The sequence below is a fragment of the Cervus canadensis genome, chromosome 7 (genome assembly GCF_019320065.1).
Source record: "Cervus canadensis isolate Bull #8, Minnesota chromosome 7, ASM1932006v1, whole genome shotgun sequence".
Taxonomy (NCBI): Eukaryota; Metazoa; Chordata; class Mammalia; order Artiodactyla; family Cervidae; genus Cervus; species Cervus canadensis.
Window position 1 is genome coordinate 4,911,265 of NC_057392.1, and position 20,007 is coordinate 4,931,271.

At 45.9% G+C, this 20,007-nt stretch overlaps 1 protein-coding gene across 1 annotated transcript in view; it reads right to left on the reverse strand.

The window, feature by feature from the left end:
- Window positions 1–19,287, reverse strand: part of GRK7 (G protein-coupled receptor kinase 7) — a 36,339-nt gene extending 17,052 nt beyond the window's left edge. Inside the window, exons 1-2 of the mRNA XM_043474441.1 lie at window positions 18,628–19,287; window positions 16,596–17,033 (exon numbers count right to left, since the gene is read on the reverse strand). Of these exons, the coding sequence (XP_043330376.1) occupies window positions 16,596–17,033; window positions 18,628–19,239 (1,050 nt within the window). The 5' untranslated portion in view covers window positions 19,240–19,287. The remainder of the gene's footprint in view (window positions 1–16,595; window positions 17,034–18,627) is intronic.
- Window positions 19,288–20,007: the final 720 nt, after the last annotated feature.

The following is a 20,007-nucleotide window of genomic DNA, read 5'->3' on the forward strand; positions in this document are numbered from 1 at the left end:
AATCACTATATTGTACATCTACAAGTTACGTAATGTTGTACATCAACTATATTTCATTTTTTAAAGAAATTTTATTTGAGTTTAAGCTCTGCTAGGTCTTCATTGCTGTGTGTGGACTTTCTCTAGCTGTGATGCTCAGAGGCTACACTCTAGTTGCAGCCCAGGGACTCAGTAGTTTCTGCACATGGGCTTAGCTGCTCTGTGGCATGTGGGATCTTAGTTCCCATATCAGGGGTCAAACCCATGTACCCTGCATTGGCAGGAGGATTCTTAACCACTGGACCATGGGGGAAATTTCAACTATATTTCAATATGAAAATGTTATTTTGAATTCTCTGACATGTAACTGTTTAATTGTATTTTGAAATTGTATCATGACTAAATATAAAAAAAACAGAATTGTTAAAGCATGAAAGAAAAAGTTACACTGAAGCTGGCTTGTCTATATTTCCATATATGTTATCCAGACCCTTAGCAGTCACCCTGAAAACCAGGTCCCGCATCATACCACGGTATGATGTTTCATCCAGTTCTAAAAGTGGAGGTGCAACTTGGCCTACAAGTGGTGCCAACAAGGTACTGCCCAGGGAGACAGAAAAGGAGGCATCAGTGAAGACTGTCAGAGAGCGTGTGGGGTTTGTGAACCAGTACACCAGCTTCATGAAATTTCTCTATGATGGGCTTTGGCGTGGGGTATTTTTCATCCAGAGTGTTGGCTACTGGCTGGCCTCTCAGTCTAGAAACTAATGGCTGTCAGTATCAGGAAGTTTGCTCAAATTATTTCTTTGATCATTTTCTTCCTTTCATTTTCTTTCTTCTCTCTCTCCTGCTCTCTCTCTTTTTAAATCTGAACTTATTCTTTGTCTTTCTTATCTTTTGCTTCTATTTTCCATCTCTGTCTTTTTATTTCCTTCTTCTTTTAATCTGGGAGACTTCCTCAGTTTTCCTTCTAACTCTTCTATTTTTTTTTAAAAGTACTTTATTAATGGGAAATTTCAAACACACACAAAAGAAAAAACACTAGAATAATAAAGCCAGTGTACTCTACTCCCAGCTTTAACAATTATCAACACATGATCAATCTTGTTTCCTTTGTCCTTACTCACTCTCATTGCCCTCCACTCCACTAACTCAGACATTACTTGAAGTATTTCACTATGAATCTTTAGCAGATAAGGTCATTTAAAAAAAAAAAAAAACAAGCAAACAAACCCAAAGTACTACAAACACCATTATCTCACTTAAAAAATAGCAATAATTCTTGAATATTATCAAATATCTGGACATGTTACACTTTCCCTATTGTTCAGTAAACTTGTCCGCTAAATAGTTTGTTTAAATTTGGATTCAAACAAGGTTCACACAATGTGATTGATTATATGTCTCTTAAATCTCTGTGACAATGTAATTTTTTCTCTCTCCTCACCCCCTCCCTTGCAAGTTTTTATTAGAAAAAGAAATTGGTTAAAGTGTAGAGTTTCCCACAGTCAGACTTTGCTAACTGCATTCCTGTGATGTCACTTAACATGTCCCTCTGTTCTTTGTGTTTCCTGTAAGTTGATAGCTAGATCTAGAAACTTCTACCGAACTTATCATTTCTGCAAATATGTTTTCATTAACATAATTAACACAGAATAATGTGCATGGATCTTATACTGTTGGTTCAGTAAATTTCGATAATTGACTACATCCATGTAAATAGAACCCAAACCAGATAAAGAACATTTCCGTCCACCTAGAAAGTTCCTTTGTGTCCCTTCTGGTTCATTCTCCTCTCTGCTTCCCAGGCAACCACTTCCTGATTTCTGACACCATCAATTAGTCTTGCATTTCATACAGATGGAATTGTAAGATAGATTCTCCCTTGTGTTTGACTTCTCTTTTTTTGAAACATAATGTTTTTTGAGATTTATCCATGCTGTTCTGCAGACACATTTACACATATTTTATTTCCAAATGTCCTTTTTCTTCTCTGAATGTCCTTTGTTCTACAGCATCTGTCCTTGTTTCATGGATGCAATATCTTCCCTTAAATCTCAAAGATAAAAATTGTAGGTTTTTAAAAATGTCCTTTTTTACTCCCTGAATTGTTCCTGTTTGCTACGAGTTTCTTTCTTCTGTTTGTTTTGGCACTGTCTTTCATTTTGGAGGATTTTTTTCAAGTGACAAACGATCTTTGTTTATGCTTAACAGTGTGACACTAAGAAGCCGACAGAAGCTGTGAACCGATGGATTTCACTATAGGGCGATTATGCCAAGCCACGTCAGCAGGGATCCCACCTGTAGACCTTTTTTGTTAGGCTGTTCAGTGTCTCCAGAGGGAGATCCTCTAATACTCCACAACAGAGGTGTCATTCTGCTTGCCCTCATTATGGGTGCTGAGATGGAAAGCCGCTAAAGGTCTCCCTGTATGTAGTATTTCATCCTCTACAGCTCTGAGTTGGGCTATGAGTTCCTGGGTCAGGCTCCTCTCTGTTCAATCTCTTGAGCTGGGGTGCGAGAGGCATAAAAAAAGACTATAAATCACATGCTACTGCATTTCAGATGGTGTTGATGGGCAAATTCTACTTGTGAGAATTTATTGTGAGCTTGCTCTGTGTGTGGCAAGCTTCCAAAGAGCAGATTTCAGAGGCAAGTGACTTGAAGGATTAAAATCACTAATCAGGACACTGGATAAACATCAGTTGATTGGTAGAAGCTTTAGGGTAGTGGAGAGCATATGCCAGTCCTGAACAAAGGATTGTGAGACACATGCTGGGAGAAAAATCAGAAATATTAATAATAATAGGAAATAGGTATTGAGCGTTTATTCCATGCTAAATATTTTCTTCAATGCTTTCTGTGAATTTCTTACTTACTCTTCATGATAACCCTATGAGATAGAGACTACTTTATCACCCATTTTGCAGGTTGGAAAACTAAACCACAGAGGTTAAATTATGCCCAAGTTCACCCATCCAAGATTTACACACAGGCTTGCGTTATGAACTGCTACATTACATTGCCTCTGTGGAAATGGCTGAGGTAACTTTTTCTTACTCTTCCAAGTTCCCTCCAGGATTTCTTTTTCTCCCTCTAGAGTATCCTCCTTCCCTCTCCCCATCTGCCAAGTACTAAGTCTTCATTGTGGTCCATTCTTGCTTAAGCTACGTCTCTTCCCCTTTTCCCAGCAAGTTCTCTGTTCCTTGCCTGCATCTCTGCTCGCCAGGTTGGCTGGGCTGTTCCACACCAGCGGCTGCTAGGTGGCGGGAACCAGACCTTGAACCATGCTGGGACCACATTGCTCCCTCTCCAGGAAATAAGGGAAGAATCGGCCAGCTGGCACTATAGCCCCTTGGTGTTTTGAAGCATTAATAGTATACAGGATAACTTCAGACTCATTCCAAATAATTTTCAGCACTAAATTTACCTCTTGACCCTAAAGACAGAAAATATCATCACTGACTCAATGGACATGAGTTTGAGCAAACTCCAGGAGATAGTGAAGGACAGGGAAGCCTGGTGTGCTGCAGTCCATGGGGTCAAAAAGAGTCGGACATGACTTAGTGACTGAACAACAATGAATTTACCTCTTGGCCCTAAAGGCAGAAAATATCAGTGATGGAATTTTGAAGGGCACCACCTCCTTGCAGAGTGGAGGTATTTCACAGAGGAGAAGAATGGAATTAGCAGTGCACGCCAGAGTCTAAGCACCCAAATTCCATCACAGCCTCCAGCTGAAAAAATTAATTGCCTGCCCTTTATGCCATTTGTCTTCTGCATGTGAACTGCCTCCTCAGAACGGGGTGGGAGGAGAGATCGGGCCAAACAGCACGGGGCAGGGTCCAGCCACGCTGACCTCTCGCAGCTCAGTTTAACTCCTGCAGTTACAAAGGGCCCCCGCACATCAGTCTCTATGGCAGCAAAACAATCTTTTTCAGTCCGTGTGACCAGAACTGCCATTCCGAGGGCTGTAGGGATCACCCAAGTGTCAGCAGCAACAGAACTCAGTGGAGGTTTTTGTGTATAGTTCAACTTCTTTTTTTGATTCATTTTGTTTTGTTTTGCTTTGGTTTTATAGTGCCCTTGGATGGGTTCACTCTGTCAACACCTGGTCAGGCAAAACAAAGTATGCCCAGCATTCAGGATATCAAGCATCAGGCCTCATAGCATTTAGGAAGCCAGCTGTTGTTCCTGAGTTGCTAAGTTGTGTCCTACTCTTTTGCGACCCCATGGACTGTAGCCCATCAGGCTCTTCTGTCCTTGGGATTTCCCAGGCAAGAATACTGGAGTGGGTTGCCATTTCCTTCTTCAGGGGGTCTTTTCCACCCAGGGGTTAAACCCATTTCTCCTGTATTGGCAGGGAGATTCCTTACCACTGAGCCACCAGGGAAGTCAGATGGAGGTTCAAATCCCCACCCACCTGCAAGCAGGCAGCAGGAGGTGCATCTGCCATTGTCATCACATGTGGGTTGCTTAGTCCCATCAGGGCCACCTGTCACCTGCAGGGATCCAGACTTGGAGGAAGGTGGACACCCCAGGCTAGGACCAGGAGCCCAGCCAGCTGGTGGGGACCTGTGTGGACACCTCCTGCCTGCCTTGCTCTTGCTGTTGGATGCTGGCTTCCCCTGATCCTGCAGCTGTTGTCACTCTCACCCCTGGGCCCCCAGGAGCTAAGTGGCCGGGTCCAGGCTGGGCAGAATTTGCACACTTGAGTAGTCCAAGGGTGACTCTGGGCAGGAGTGAACTGTGGCCTCAGCCGCGGTGATGAGAACAGGGAGTGGACTTTCAGAGGGGCTGAGAGGGCATAGTTCTTCTCTTAATAGTTTTACACGTCCATAAAAAAAAAGTGTGTCCCCCGAGCATGCGTGGCGTGTGTACCTGCAGGTCCTTCAAGGTCAAGGTCACTGCCAGTTCCCAGTGAACCTGCAAAGTTGGCAATCTTCAATTCCATCAGGAAAAGAAATGCGTGTATCGCGGGGCCCCGGGTGTGGCCGGGCCGGGCTGGATTTACTGAGCCGGGCGGGACATAAAGGCGCTCAAAGAAGCTATCTCCGCGTCTCGCGATGGCCCAGCAAACTGGCCAGAGGAGCAAGAAAACGCCCGCGGATGCCTCTTCCCCCCAGTTTATCACAGACCAGATCCACTCGACATCACAATCCAAACAGAAGAGGGAATCAGAATGTACATCTTTTGTTTGCCGTGGCAGGAGAACTGTTGAGCAGAGGAAAAAAAACAAGCTGAGCTTAGCGCTATCAGCTGTTTCCTGGGGCTCGCTCCTTCCTTCCTCCGAGGGGGGCCCGGCCGCTTTGTTCTCGTTCCCAGCTGCTCCTCTGCGCCTTTAAGCAGTGGCCTTTGCAGACCTCGGAGGAATGCGGCCCGGGACCCCAGGGGACTTTGCTCCGAGGCCCCGCCCTGTGTGCTCAGCGCCCCCGGCTGCAGCCTCCAGATCGCCGCCGGCCTAACTTTTGTTCCTCGCCGCCTGCCTTGCTGCCTTCTGCCAGCCACTTCCTGGGCCGGGGCGGGAGCCGCGCCAGAGCGGCCTTGCTGACAGCCCTGGGAGGAGGGGATCCAGAAAAGGGGTCTCTGCATTAACGAATCCTGCACCTATACAGTCTGGCGTCAGTCAGCTGCCGTGCACATCCCAGCTCTACCCATTATTAGCTGGTCACCCCTAGGCCAGTTACTCAGCCTTCACAGCTCTAATCTCATAGGATCGTGATGAAGATTAAAACCATAAGGCACACTGAGTGCTTTTGCAAAGTCTGGCACATGTCACGCCCTCAAGAGGTGTTAGCCACAACCAAGCCAAAGCTGGTCCTGTAGGCAGGGCAGCTACACAAAAAAACCCAGAAGCCTCTAAGACTCCATCCGATTGAAAGATGAGCCTGATACATCACCAGAGATCAACAGCAGTAGTTCTTCCACTGGAGTGTGTCCCTGGGTGGGTTCCCGTTCTGTGAATCTGTCCAGTGGCAGGCTGATGCCTGTTTTCCATGATGCCTCTAAAAGGCTCAGAATAAAATCACAAACAAAGCTCCAGGTGGCTGTGAGGAAGCAAGATGATGGTGTGTGCCCTCTGGGCTCAGCTTCCAGGCGAGCTGTGCCCTCACCCACAGCCTGCCCTGCTGCAGCCTCGGGGTCCTGCTGGCTCTTTACATCCCTCAGAGAAAAAGCACAGCAGCCAAGGTCCCTGGAGCAGCTACAGTGCCTTTCCGGTGAGGCAGAAACTGCAACAGTGGGGATCACGACAGAGGGTTCAGTGCTGGGCTTCTTGTAGAATAATCATAGCAATCATTTTTTGAGTGCCTACCAAGTGGCTTATCTCTGCTAGGCATTTATCTGCCTTAATCTTCTCATCAAGCCTAAGAGGCGAGCAGTATTAACCAGGCTCAGAGAAGAAGCATGACTTGCCTGGGGTTAAGTGCAGGGCTGAAACCAGCCTAAGTAGCAAGTCTGGGCCAATTAGAAGGCAGTCTGCCTGGCTTGGCTGGCTGTCAGTCCTCACTGTCCCCACGGCCAGTTGCCCCAGGTGTGGGGTCAGCCTGTGCTTCTATAATCAGCAGCCATAGTAAATGGCAGAACCAGATTGACAAACTCACTGTCCTTCCATCTCGTTGATCCTGTGGACCACATTTGATCTGAAAGGATGCTCTGAACCTCCAACCTGTGTCCACCTTAAATTAGAAGATGCAGCAACTGGTTGTTCTCTGGATTGCATCATCTCACAAGGCAGCCCCCTCCTGCTGCAGGCTGTAGACCTCACGGCTCTTCTTTCTCCTCCCAGCCACAACTCAGACAATGTGCCAGCCTGCCCGGTCCCCAGGGAAGACCCAGGCCCAACCTGTGCTCCATTCACCAAGCCATGCAGACTGGCAAATTCTCTTTCATCTCTTCTTTGGTAACTACAAGTTTGTTCTCTGTATCTCACTCTTTGTGATCCCATGAACTGCAGCCTGCCAGTCTCCTCTGTCCATGGGATTCTCCAGGCAAGACTACTGGAGTGAGTTGCCATTCCCTTCTCCAGGGTAGCTTCCCAACCCAGGGAGCAAACCCAGGTCTCCCACATTGCAGGCAGATTCTTTACTGTCTGAGATATCGGGGAAGCCCATATTATTTTTTACTTTCCCCATATAAGCAGGATTTCATTTTTTCGTATGAAGAAGTAATATTCTAATGTATGTGTGTATATATACATACATATATGTGTGTGTGTCTGTGTGTTTGTGTGTGTCTGTGTGTATACACACATCACTTCTTAAACCGACTATTGATGGGTATTTCCGTGTCCTGGCTATTGTAAATAGTACTACTATGAACACTGCATTCCCCTATTCTTTACCTTCAACTCCCTCTTCCTGACTATTCTTTCCAAGGCTGATTTGTCACTTCCCTGCATGGAAACCTTCAATGGCTCCCCAGTACCCTTGGTATTGGGTTCGAATGGCCTTGTCCAACTCCTCCAGCCCTCTAGGGCCTGAGATACGCCCATTTTCCAGTTGCACTTGTTGTCACCCCTCACGCCCTGTGACTCCACACTCGAGGCAGCTGCAGAGTCAGTCTGTTCTGTGGCTGAGCCCTAAGCCTCTGATCAGGGCTGTCCACTGAAGCACTATGGACATGGAGGATGCTCTTTGGGGAAGGGGTGGGGGGGGGGGATGTCCTGCGCATTGTAAGATGTTCACAGCCTCCCTGGACCCTACCCACTAGAAGCCAGTGACAGATCCCCCGTCATGACAAACAAGGTCTCCAGACATTTTCAAAATGCCCTGGGGGCCCAAACTGCTCTCCGTTGCAGACCACCACCCTATGCTGAGCCCTGTGCTAAGCCCACTTGCCTTTCAGTTCACCTGGCTCACTTCTGTTTGCCTTGCAAGTCTGCCCTTGGTTGTCATTTCCTCCTGGAAGCCCTTCCCGACCCCATGCTGGGGCTGGTGACCTTCCTGAGCACACAACTTGGACAGCTTGCCCGCTGTACTCTCACCGCCCTGTGGCTTGATGGTGTCTTCCCCCGGTCTTCATGAAGACAGGCATTTGTCTGTACTGGGGCCAAGTCAGTACCTGTAACATGACCTCACCTAGTAAATCACCCTTGACCCCCTCTCTCCCTTAGCTCACATCCAAACCATTACTGAAGCTGGGTCATTCTGGAATCTCTTTCCAGATCAAACACTGTACTCTGACTACCCCTCACACCCCCCTCCACCCTCTCCCACAGACACGTGGGTTGAGCTGCCATCATCTTTCACCGGGATTGCAAACAACCACAATCCATATGAATCCCCTCTGATCTGCTTTCACTTCAGATGGAGTGATTTTGTTCCAAAACGGAATTCTAAACTCTTTGCCTGCTTTGGTTAAACACTTTCAAAGGCTTTCCAGGGACTTCCCTAGTGGTCCAGTGATTGAGAATCCGCCTGCCAATGCAGGGGATCTGGGTTCGATTCCTGCCCTAGGATGCTTCCACATGCCTCAGAGCAATAAGCCTGTGGGCCACAGCTACTGAGTCTGCGCTCTGGAGCCTGTACTCTGCAACAGGAGAAACCACCATGAGAAGACCACACACCACAACTAGAGAGTAGCCTGCTCACAGCAACGAAGACCCAGCATTGCTATAAATAAATAATAAAAATTTGAGAATAAATAAATCAATCCTCCACATGGAAATCTGGAATTCTGAGTCAGTTTCTAGTGACTCCTACCAAGACACCACCCAAACTGCTTTGCGGAGTGAATTTCTATCTTTTTTCTGATGTCAGGAAGTTGTATTTCCCCTGTGACTGATGCTGAGAGTCTCACATGCAAGTGGGCTCACTTCAGTCGGGTCTGACTCTTTGTAACCCTATGTACTATAGCCTGCCAGGCTCCTCTGTCCATGGGATTGTCGAAGCAAGAATACTGGAGTGGGTTGCCATGCCCTCCTCCAGAGAATCTTTCCAACCCAGAGATCGAAACTGTGTTTCCTGCGGCTCCTGCATTGTAGGCAGGTTCTTTACCACTGAGCTGCCTGGGAAGCCCCAGAATCTCACATGTTAACAAATCCTTGAAGAGCCCCATCTTCACAGCGCTTGTCATCATTGAATTGTTACATTCATTGGGTAAAATGAAGTTCTGTCTCCTTCACTAGACTGTAAGCTCCATGAGGGCAAGAACTCATGTCTCTTTTTGCTCATGGCTCTTTGCCTTATTTTATATTTTATTTTTTTGAGGGTGTTTTGGTGGAGACCAACATGTGACAGTAAAGTAACCAGGATGCCTGTCCCATGAGGTTCTCAGAAGTAAATTCTCAAAGAGAAAAATACTTGAAACAGGGTCATAAGGGCTGTGATATATGTAGTTGTCAACTTCTGATGAACACACTCAGAGATCTTTTAAAAATCATTTGTTTAGTGTGTCCCTAGCATTTTATTCAACACAATAAGAGCTTCAAAATAAATATGATGGCTGGGACTTCCCTGGTGGTCCAGTGGTTATGAATCCAGTTTGCAATGCAGGGGACACAGGTTTGATTCCTGATAGGGGAACTAAGATCCCATGTGCCACAGAGCAACTAAGCCCATGCCCCACAACTACTGAGCTTGCATGCCACAACTAGAGAGTCCATGCGCCTGAACAAAAGGTCACACATGACTCAATAAGATCCCACATGCGTCAACTAAGACCCAATGCAGCTAAATAAATAAATATTCAGAAAATAAATATAATGCTGGAACTCTGTCACCCATCATCCTTCTGAGTGTGAAGAACTGATCAGAGGTAGGGCAAAGTAACCAAACATGTCATGAACTTTTGGGTCACTGTGCTAATTTCATTCTAATTCCTGACAATAAGTTTTAAGGATTGACTCATGTTCCTTAAAATCTGAAGGTCACTGTTCTCCACATAGAACACTGCACTTGAAAAGTCCTAGCACGAGCCCCACTGCCTGATTTTCTTATTATATTTACCTAGTATCTCTAAAACTGCCAAGAGTTAGTTTTAATGTGTGCATGTGAATGTCAGCTGAAAACAGGCTGGAGTGCTCATCACATTTATTATAGGTGAATACTGACTGTGGCTGGGACCACAGTTAATGATATTGTGTTGGGGTGTGGGAGGCTGACTCTGAAATATTAGTCACATGATTCCCTGTAAAATGCTGGGCTCCCTTTCCAAAGTCTTAACTCCAACAGAGGTTCAACTAGACCTGAGATTGGTGTACATGTCAGACCAGACTCAGGAAGTTATGCATCATCACACACACTCATTCTGAGTTTTATTCAGTGGAGGGTCTTTTACAGTAATATAAACCAGAGGGAACATTCTGCCCTGTGCGTGAATTTGACAAGGTGGAGTCAAAACTGTAAGTGCTCTTGAATCTGGCATACCTGGGTTCATCTCACATGTGACTTTGGATGGGTAACTTAACCTGAGTCTCAATTTCTCCATCTGTAAAATGGAGCTAATAATAGTCCCTACCTTGTAACATCTTTTTGTAAAGGCTCTATCTAGATGCCATCATCACTTAATTAAGAGGTCAGAAAGTTGTCAAACCATCAAGCAGTTATTAGGGGCATCCACTGTTTCTGTCTATCTGAAATCTCTTCCATCCCTATTTTCTTGTTTTCCTTTGGCCTTGTTGTCCAACATGTGGGATCTCCATTCCCCAACCAGGGATCAAACCCAAGGTGCCTGCATTGGAAGCGAAGAGTCTTAACCAGTGGGCCACCAGGGAAGTCCCTCCACCCCTGTTTTCTATTGGAGAACACTTTCCTCTGTCCCCGATATTTACATAGGACAGAACTTCTTCCTGGCTCCTGAGAACAGAGACCTAGTCCTGTTCGGTGGACTTGGATATGATTGGGCATGTAACTTGAGCTGTCCACTGAGAGTCTTCCCTGGGAATTTGAAGGACCTTTTGGAAAGGACTGTTCCCTTTCCATGAGATTGTTTGGTTGTGAGGATATGCGTGGTGCGGCCGGTGGCCTCCACATAGGAGCCCCCACATGGGAGAGTGAGAGTGAGGCCAATCCCGAGGAGGGCAGAGCTGGGACACAGAGGGAGAGCTTTCAGCGACACTGCTCATTAACTCTCTGGGACAGATTCTGAGAGTCTTTGGCCTGGATCAGGCCAGACTTCCAGGCTTCTCAGTTATGAAAACCATTAATTTCATTTTCTTAAGTAACTTCATGTTGTTGCTTAAGAACCCTGATTGATAGCCCATTAAATCATAGTAAAATGTAGGCCATATGTTCATCTTCTGAGTTTACGAGTCTTTTCCTATAAATAATCCAAAGACTATCTCATAGATTTATGAAATCTTATAGATGAAGGATGTCTTGGGGTCTGCCTGAGCTGGCTGACTGTGAGTCAGGGATAGGTCTGGAACAGGAAGCCAGGGTTTCTGCATTCCAGGCCAGTGGTCTTTAGCATCCTTGTCTCTCATTGTGTGTCTGCCTCAGTCCTTCTCAGACTTGGGCAGAACTACCCACACCTTTCCTTCTTGAATCATTGTCCAACTACCCGCAGCCAAGGGGACCCACTGGACAAAGGGCATCACCTTCTAGAAATGGCTCCATTTCCCCAACAACCCCGCCTCTTCCACCGAGGACAGTCATGATTTAAGAGAAGTAAACACAGATGTGGTCTTGATGGAACTTAGGTGAAGCCAGAGAGCTGAGCTCTGGAAGTAAGGCTGTTCAGAGCCCAGGGCCATACTTCAATTCTCATTACCTCATGTGGGAATTATTACAGTAACTCCTTACAGCTCCCCCCTTCTTCTCAACCCCAGACTCCTTCTTCAATTCATCATATATACTGTTAATCATCTTCTTAAAGAATCACTCTGTATACCCAGACAAAACTATACGTTGAAAAGATACATGCCCCTATGTTCATAGCAGCACTAGTCACAATAGCCAAGACATGGAAGAAACATAAATGCCCACTGACAGATGAATGGATAAACAAGATGTGGTATAAGTACACAATGGAATATTACTCAGCCATAAAGAAGAATGAAATAAGGCCACCTGCAGCAACATGAATGGACCCAGAGATTACCATGTTAAGTGAAAAAAGTCAGAAAGAGAAAGATAGATACCATAGCATTTGTTATCACTTATGTTTGGAATCCAAAATATGACATAAATGAATGTTTCTACAAAGCAGAAACAGACTCACAGTCATGGAGAATAGACTTGTGTTTGCCAAGGGGGTGAGGTGGGGGAAAGAAGGATTGAGAATTTGTGATTACCAGATGCAAATTAGTACATATAAGATGGATAAACTATAGCACAGGGAACTATACTCAGGATCTTGTAATAAACCACACTGGAAATGGATATGAAAAAGAATACACACACACACACACGCACACACATCTTTGCTATAAAGCAGAAATTAACACAACATTGTAAATCAAATATGCTTCAATAAAACTTTTAAAAAACAAGAATCACTCTGGTCATGCCATTTTCTTGTTGAAAAAAATCTTCAATACTAGGTGCATATCACATTCTTTTCTTGCCTTTAAGATACAGTGGCCTTCAGAGCATCAGTATTGAACTTTATATTCAGAGACTGTCAAACATGGATGTGATAACAAACTCCATGAATACAGATGCACCTAGTGTGATGAATCTCACCAGGATTTTGTTATTGTTGTTAGTTGATGGTTTGGGCTCATTTTGAATTAACTGTCCTCATTTTATTTATTATTTTTTAATTAATTAATTAATTTTAATTGGAGGCTAATTACTAATAATATTGTAGTGGTTTTTGCCATACATTGACATGAATCAGACATGGGTGTACATGTGTTCCCCATCCTGAACCCCTCTCCCACTTTCCTCCCCATCCCATCCCTCAGGCTCATCCCAGTGCACCAGCCCTGAGCACCCTGTCTCATGCATCAAACCTGGCCTGGCTATCTGTTTCACATATGATAATATGTGTTTCAATGCTATTCTCTCAAATCATCCCACCCTCACCTTTTCCCACAGAGTCCAAAAGACTGTTCTTTACATCTGTGTCTCTTTTGCTGTCTTGCATATAGCATCATTGTTACCATCTTTCTAAATTCCATATATATGTGTTAGTATACTGTATTGGTGTTTTTATTTCTGACTTACTTCACTCTGTATAATAGGCTCCAGTTGTAGCCACCTCATTAGAACTGATTCAAATGCATTCTTTTTAATGAATTGTCCTCATTTTAAAAGCAAGACCCTTCTCAAAAATTCACAGGTGTCAGTTTCTCTTTTAAAAAGTCAGGGGACTTCTCTGGTGACCCAGTGCATGAGAACTCACCTTCTAATGTAGGGGACACAGGTTCGATTCCTGGCCTGGGAACTAGCATCCCACATGCTGCAAGGCAGCTAAACCTGTGCCCCGTGACTACTGAAGCCTGTGAGCCTAGAGCCCCTGCTTCACTACAAGAAAAGGCAAAGCGATGAGAAGCCTGAGCGCTGCAACTAGAGATGGCCCCCCTCGCTGCAACTGGAGAAAGCCTGTGTGCAGCCAGGAAGACCCAGTGCAGCCAAGAATAAATAAACGAATGAATAAATATTAAAGAAAAAAGAGTCAGGAGCTTCGGATCTCTGTTCTCACAGTGTGGCCACTGGACCCTAGGAGTGGCTTCCCTCCTTAGACGGAAGTGCACACTCTGTTCTGGGGTCCACGGCACTTTCTTTACTTCTTACGCTGCCTGCTTCGCCATTTGAGTTTGCTCCTTTGGCTCTGCACAACTGTTGTTCAAAGTCTTTTTAATCCACGTTATAGAATTATCTCACAAATGCAATTTCCCTGTAAGGCAAAATGATACATGCTTTCCTTTGATAGGATCCAATCGGTGTTGAAATATTCCTGTGAGTTTCCTTACATTTATGCAAAAATTTAGCAGGACTTTTCTTTACACTTCTACCTTCATTCAGCTGATCATACTCTGGAAATATGGTGAGATCTGTACTTAAAAATTTTGTTTTTATTTGGCTGCACCAGGTTCTAGTTGGGGCATGTGGGATCATGGATCTTCATTGTGGCATGCAGGATCTTCAGCTGTGACATGTGGGATCTTGTTCCCTGACTAGGGATCAAACCTGGGCCCCCTGCATTGGGAGTGCAGAGTCTTAGCTACTGCACCACCAGGGAAGACCCAGTAATTCTTTATATGGTCTCTTGACATCAAAACATTAATTAGTTACAGAAGCTGTATAAAATATGTTCCTTTTTATTTCCTCTGTGAAATGGGTTGTGAGTACAATGATTTAAAATCCCCTTGGGGGCCCAGTTATTGTGTCGGAGCTGCGGCTGCAGTAAGTAGGATACTGAGGGGCTTCACTTGGCTATGTAGAGGGGTAAACAGTGAAAGAGGAACGCTTTTCTTCTTTCTTTCTTTCTTTCTGTGGCTTTCTAAACCTTCTCTCTGACCCCCTTTTATTTTTTCCTCCATCCTTCCTGAAAATCCCCCTGGGCTTCAGAGGCAGGTCTAAGGACAAGAGCATAAACTTTCTTGGATGGGGCAAGAGGTCTAAACCCAGAAGTCTGGTCTCTTGGGACAAAGAGGGACTCAGAAAAGGCAAAAGGGTGAGAAGCCTCTAGGCATTGTGTGCACTCATGCTAAGTTGCTTCAGTTGTGTCTGATTCTGTGCAACACTATGGATCATAACCTGCCAGGCTCCTCTGTCCATGGGATTCTCCTGGCAAGGAGTTTCCATGCCCTCCTCTAGGGGATCTTCCTGACCCAGGGTTGAACCCACATCTCTTATGTCTCTTGCACTGCAAGGCAGGTTCTTTACCACTAGCACCACCTGGGAAATCTTAAACTCCACAAACTGCCTTCATTATAGTGGACAATACTGAGGAGGTGCAAAAAGCTTCCTGCAGGTTCCAAAAGAGTCAGAGAGCTGGATGCAGGAGGAACTGTCCTTAAATATTCTCTTGGCCCATGAACAGAGCTGGAGGAAGACTGAGAAGGGATTTATAAGAGACAGAGCTATGTGCCTCCTCATTCTTCAGCAAAGTGGAGATGGTACCACCAGTCAGCATGATGCATACACATAGGATGCTCAGAAGGAACACTTCCTGTCTGCATAATCAGCAATACAAATTCAAAATAATACACTGAAGTAATACAGTTCTGATTTTTTGTGCAGTGATAAACATGCATTCACGGTGGGGCAAGTAAAGTAAAGGATTTACTTTACTTTACACCCCCTACATGTTGCTGTTCCTTGGTCCTCTTCCTCCACTGTTTCTCAAACAACCCAGTGGTGTCTGCTGCTTCCCAAGCCATGATTACTCCAAATTCCAATGTCTAACTCAGACCTTTCATCATAGCACCTGCCTGTCATATAAGAGCCTTATATACACTACACTCGCAATGAAACTTTCCAGTTTTCCCATGACTGTTTTCCTCCTTCTAGTCACTGGAGCTAGGGACCTTCCTCACCCTCATACCCAGCTGGTCCTGAAATCCCAACAAGTCTCTTTCCAATGGCTATGGTTTACCTCCCACTTCATCAATCCCAGTGTCTTACACAGGCGCCATCATTTCTTCCTGCACCACTGCATATGCTTCCTAACTAGCTCCTCTGTTTCCTATCTACGATCAAATTGGTGTTTAAAAAGATGCAAATCTGATCATGTCATTCCTTTTTAAAGATTCGTTCAATAGCTTCTCATCCCTCACAAGAAAAGAATTTCAATGCCTTTGTGTGATCTGAGCCCTACACGTGTTGTCAACATTCCTTCCGTTATAGCCACATAAAATCACCTGCAGTTTCCCACACTTGCCATGATTTTTCTCACTTCCTTGCCTGATTGTCCTCTCTGCCTTACAAGCTGGAAACTGTGCAAAAACAAAGTTTTAAGTGTATATTTAGGAACCTGACTTGAGCCTTTATCTTCCTGGGACTTCTCCCATCTTTGTGCACAGAAACTCAATGGTAAAGACCTGTCCGAATTTGAGAGATTTTTGTATTGATCACTTAACATAATTGATTAATTATTATAATCCCCCTTTTAATCAAAGAATTCTCTGTAAGTCTCTTTGGACCAGACTGATCAAAATAAACCTTTGTTGACTTGTATATATCTTTTCATTTAAAATTTCACCTTTGTCCAATGTAAAACATTTCTCCATTGTGCACTCAACAGGAAAGGAGATATTTAATTTGCTAAGTGTTGGGGGTTTTTCTATTTATTATTCTGTTAAATTGTACCTTCTAGAGTCCTGGAATTTTAGCGTCCAGCCCCTAAAATTTTCCCGAAGCAGAAATCAAGGCTCTATTGACTCAGGAACATGGCACCAGGGAGGTGGTTATGGGCGGGACATACCTAGTTCCTGGCCATGGATTCAGCTCTTGCCATCTATGGTGAAGGCACAGACCACCTCCAATTCACAAAGAAGGCTGCCCTCTGCTTCCAATGAGAGGAGAGCAAAGTAGACCTCAAAGAGCCAGTTAAGCTAATCCTCTTACACCACTCCACTTAAGGCAAATGACAGCACAAGGGCTTTAGGAGCAAGAAAATCAGAAGCATTAAGTTCGAGGCTCTGTCTGCCCTGAAAAAGAGCAGCCTTCTCCCCTCCTTTCTAGCTCTGTGCCCCGCCTCTGGGCCAGTGGAGGCTCACTCACCCTCTGGGTGATGGGTTTACCATCCTGGATCTGCACGGCCAGCCCCAGGTCGGACAGTCTGCAGTTGCCGAGGTCGTCCAGAAGCACGTTCTCAGGCTTCATGTCCCGATAGACGATGCCGAGGGAGTGGAGATGGAGCACACCACAGGTCATCTGGGCCGAGTAGAAGACCACCCTGCTCATGTCCAGGCCCGGTTCACCCACGCTGTAGATGTGGAACTTGAGGTCTCCACCATTCATCAGGCTCATCACCAGGCAGAGATGGGACTTGCTCTCAAAGGCATATGCCAGAGAGACAATGAATGGGCTGCTGACCCTCTCCAAGATTTCCTTTTCCAAGAGAGCCATTTTCTCGCCATTTTTCTTCTTCAATCGCTTCTTGTCCAGTTTCTTACAGGCATACATCTTACCGGTGTTTTTCACCTGGACAGCACATACCTTAAGGAGAGAAGGAAAAGGAGAAGAAGAGGTAGAAATAGACTGCAGTGGAGAGAGGAAGGGAGTGGAGGATCCAGAGGATGGAGGGGCAGAAACCAATCAAGGTGGCAAGGCTTCTGAGAAAAGAAAAGCTGTGCGTCAGAGGGTTCTTGGAGAAAGAGCTTGGACCACAGTGAGGTATCATGTGACACATACTAAATGGGCCATTAAAAAACAAAAAGAAGAAAAAAAAAAAAAAAAGAAAGAAAAAAAAGAAATAACAAGTATTGGCCAGAATGTGGAGAAATTGAAACATTGATGCATTGCTTGTTGTTTAGTTGCTAAGTTGTGCCGGACTCTTTGAGACACCATGGACTGTAGCTCACCAGATTCTTCTGTCCATGGGATTTTCCAGGCAAGAATACTGGAGTGCCATTTCCTTCTCCAAGGGATCTTCCCAACACAGGGATCAAACCCATGTCTCCTGCATTGGTAGATGGATTCTTTACCATTGAGCCACCAGGGAAGCCCTCATGCATTGCTGGCGGGAACTTAAAACATGAAGAGATTGGTGATTTCCAAAAAAGTTAAACATAGAATTGCCCTAAGACCCAGCAACTCCACTCCTCAGCACATATGAAACAGAAATGAAAGCAGGTATTCAAACAAATACTTATACATAAATATTTACAGCAGCGCTATTCACGATAGCCAAAAGGCAGAAACAACCCAACTGTCCATCAATAGATGAATGGCTACATGAAATGTAGTATTCCCATACAATGGACTGTTACTCAACCTGAAAAAGGAGTGCAGTATTGATCCGCGCTACAAGGTGAATGATCCTCCAAAGCACTACTCAGCGAAAGTATACTTTTCAGTGAAAGAATCCAGACACAAAAGCTCACATATCGTATGACTCCATCTATATGAAACATCAGAATAGGCAAGTCCATAGAGGCAGAAAGTAGCCCAGTGGCTGCCAGGAGCTTGGGGGTTGGGGTGGGGAAGTAACTGTTAATGGACACAGGAGTAGTGACAATGGAACTAGATATGATGGTTGCATAACACTGTAATGTATTAAATGCTATTAAATTGTACACCTGAAAATGGTTAATGGCTAATCTTATGCAAATCTAATCTCAAAGAATTTTTTTTTCTTCTTAAAAAAAGAAAGCTGAACACAGCAGTGGTGCAAAACAGATTTATAGGCTCTAATTCAAGATGATTGTTTTCTTAGATACCTGAAGTTTTTTCTCAAATTATCTCCGTGAGCACAAGTAAAGGGGAAGGAAACTCTCCCATTGTATTGATATCTTGATATCATTCACCAAAGGGGCATTTCAGAGCGTTCCTGCCTCCTGGAAACCCCACGATCACGATTCCTGGCCAGTTCCACATCTTGTTTGTTTTTCCTATGGCATTCTCACTTTATTTCACGCAGCGACCAGAAAGAAGAGGTGAGAGCAAGCTAGGAATGCTTTCTCCACATGTGGCACTGAAATTAGTTCTAAGTTCCCTTGAGATTAAAAAGAAGAAGACAAAAAGAAGACAAACAGAACTCTGTTTATGCCGTCTATCTCGTCTTTCAACCTGGCTCCTCGCAGACACTTACCTCCCCGAAACCACCTTTCCCCAGCACCCGGAACTCTTCAAAGTACTTGTCTGACACCGGCTGCATCTCGAAGACTTTCCACTGCAGAAACTTGTCATAGAAGGGGCTGGCCAGGAACTCCCGGAAGGGCTGGTCCTGCAGGAAGGCCATGACCTCGGCCTTGGCCAGCTCCACCAGGGATGCTCGATCGTCCTCCGTGGTGGCCGCTTGGCACTTGGTGACCAGAGCTGGGCTGAAGAAGGGGTGTGGGTGCCCATGGACAGGGGCGGAAGCACAAGTGGTCACCAGCCCCTGCAGCGCGCTGCCCTTGGCGGGACCCTCTTCGGCCAGCTCCCAGCTCTGCACCTCCTCCAGAAAACCCCTGGCCTCCTGGTACGCAGGCACCGTGGCCAGGAAGTCCCGGAAGAGACGGCGGCCGATCGGCTGCTGCTCGCACAGGCTGTGGAAGTCGGTGGCCAGGGCCTGGCGGAGCTGCTCACAGCTCTGCGGCCCGGGCAGCATCAGGCTCCGGCGCCGGCGCTGCAGCTCCTTGCTGTCAGCGTCCGAGGACTTTCGAGCCTGCAGGTAGGCTGTGTTGGCGATCAGGTTGTCCAGGCCCCCCATGTCGACCATGGCTGAGCACTGACTGTGCTCCCCTGGCACAGACAAGGAAGGGTGGAGAGCAGCGGCGGTGGGAAAGCGCTCAGGCCCGGGGCCAGCTGGCGGCTCTTCGATCGGAGACGCAGTAACTTCCAGGGGATTTACAGCAAGTCTTTGGGGTGACGGGTGGGACTGGTGGAGGGTGAGGAAAGAGGTTTCTCTGGTAAGAAGCTTTGCTGGCTATGTATAGCTGGCCAGGGACGGGCGCATCAGGGATCACCCAGCAACCTGGAACACCTGCGGGGTCTACCTGTTCATGCCCGGGCCATGCTCCTCACACCTGCTTCCTGCATCCACAGTGACCAATCACCAAAGGAAAAGACTCATTCTCAGGTGATGCTCTGTTTGCTGGTGACAGCAGTGTTTTCAACTGTGTCCGATTTTACTTCTCCCAGCTGGTACAAGCTCTGTAAACCCCTAGGAATGACAGGTCAGGAAGAGGAGCGGTGAGAAGCTGGAGAGGTTTTCCTTCCCCCGGTCTAGCAGCCTGACACAGAGCGGGTTACAGAAGGGGATGCTCTGAGCTGCGAGTCACTGGACATTGTTCCCGGAGGCCCAGGTCATGACTCTCAGGGGGGACTGTGGCTCTCCCATGGCCGGTGACACCCTCAAGTGCCTGTGGAGATCCTCAAGACATGGCTGTCTTAGTTCTGAGGAGTCTGTGACCTATGCTACCCTGTTAAAAGGGGAGGGTCACCTTGACCCGGAACATCCCGTGAGATGACATCAGCAGGGAAGTCG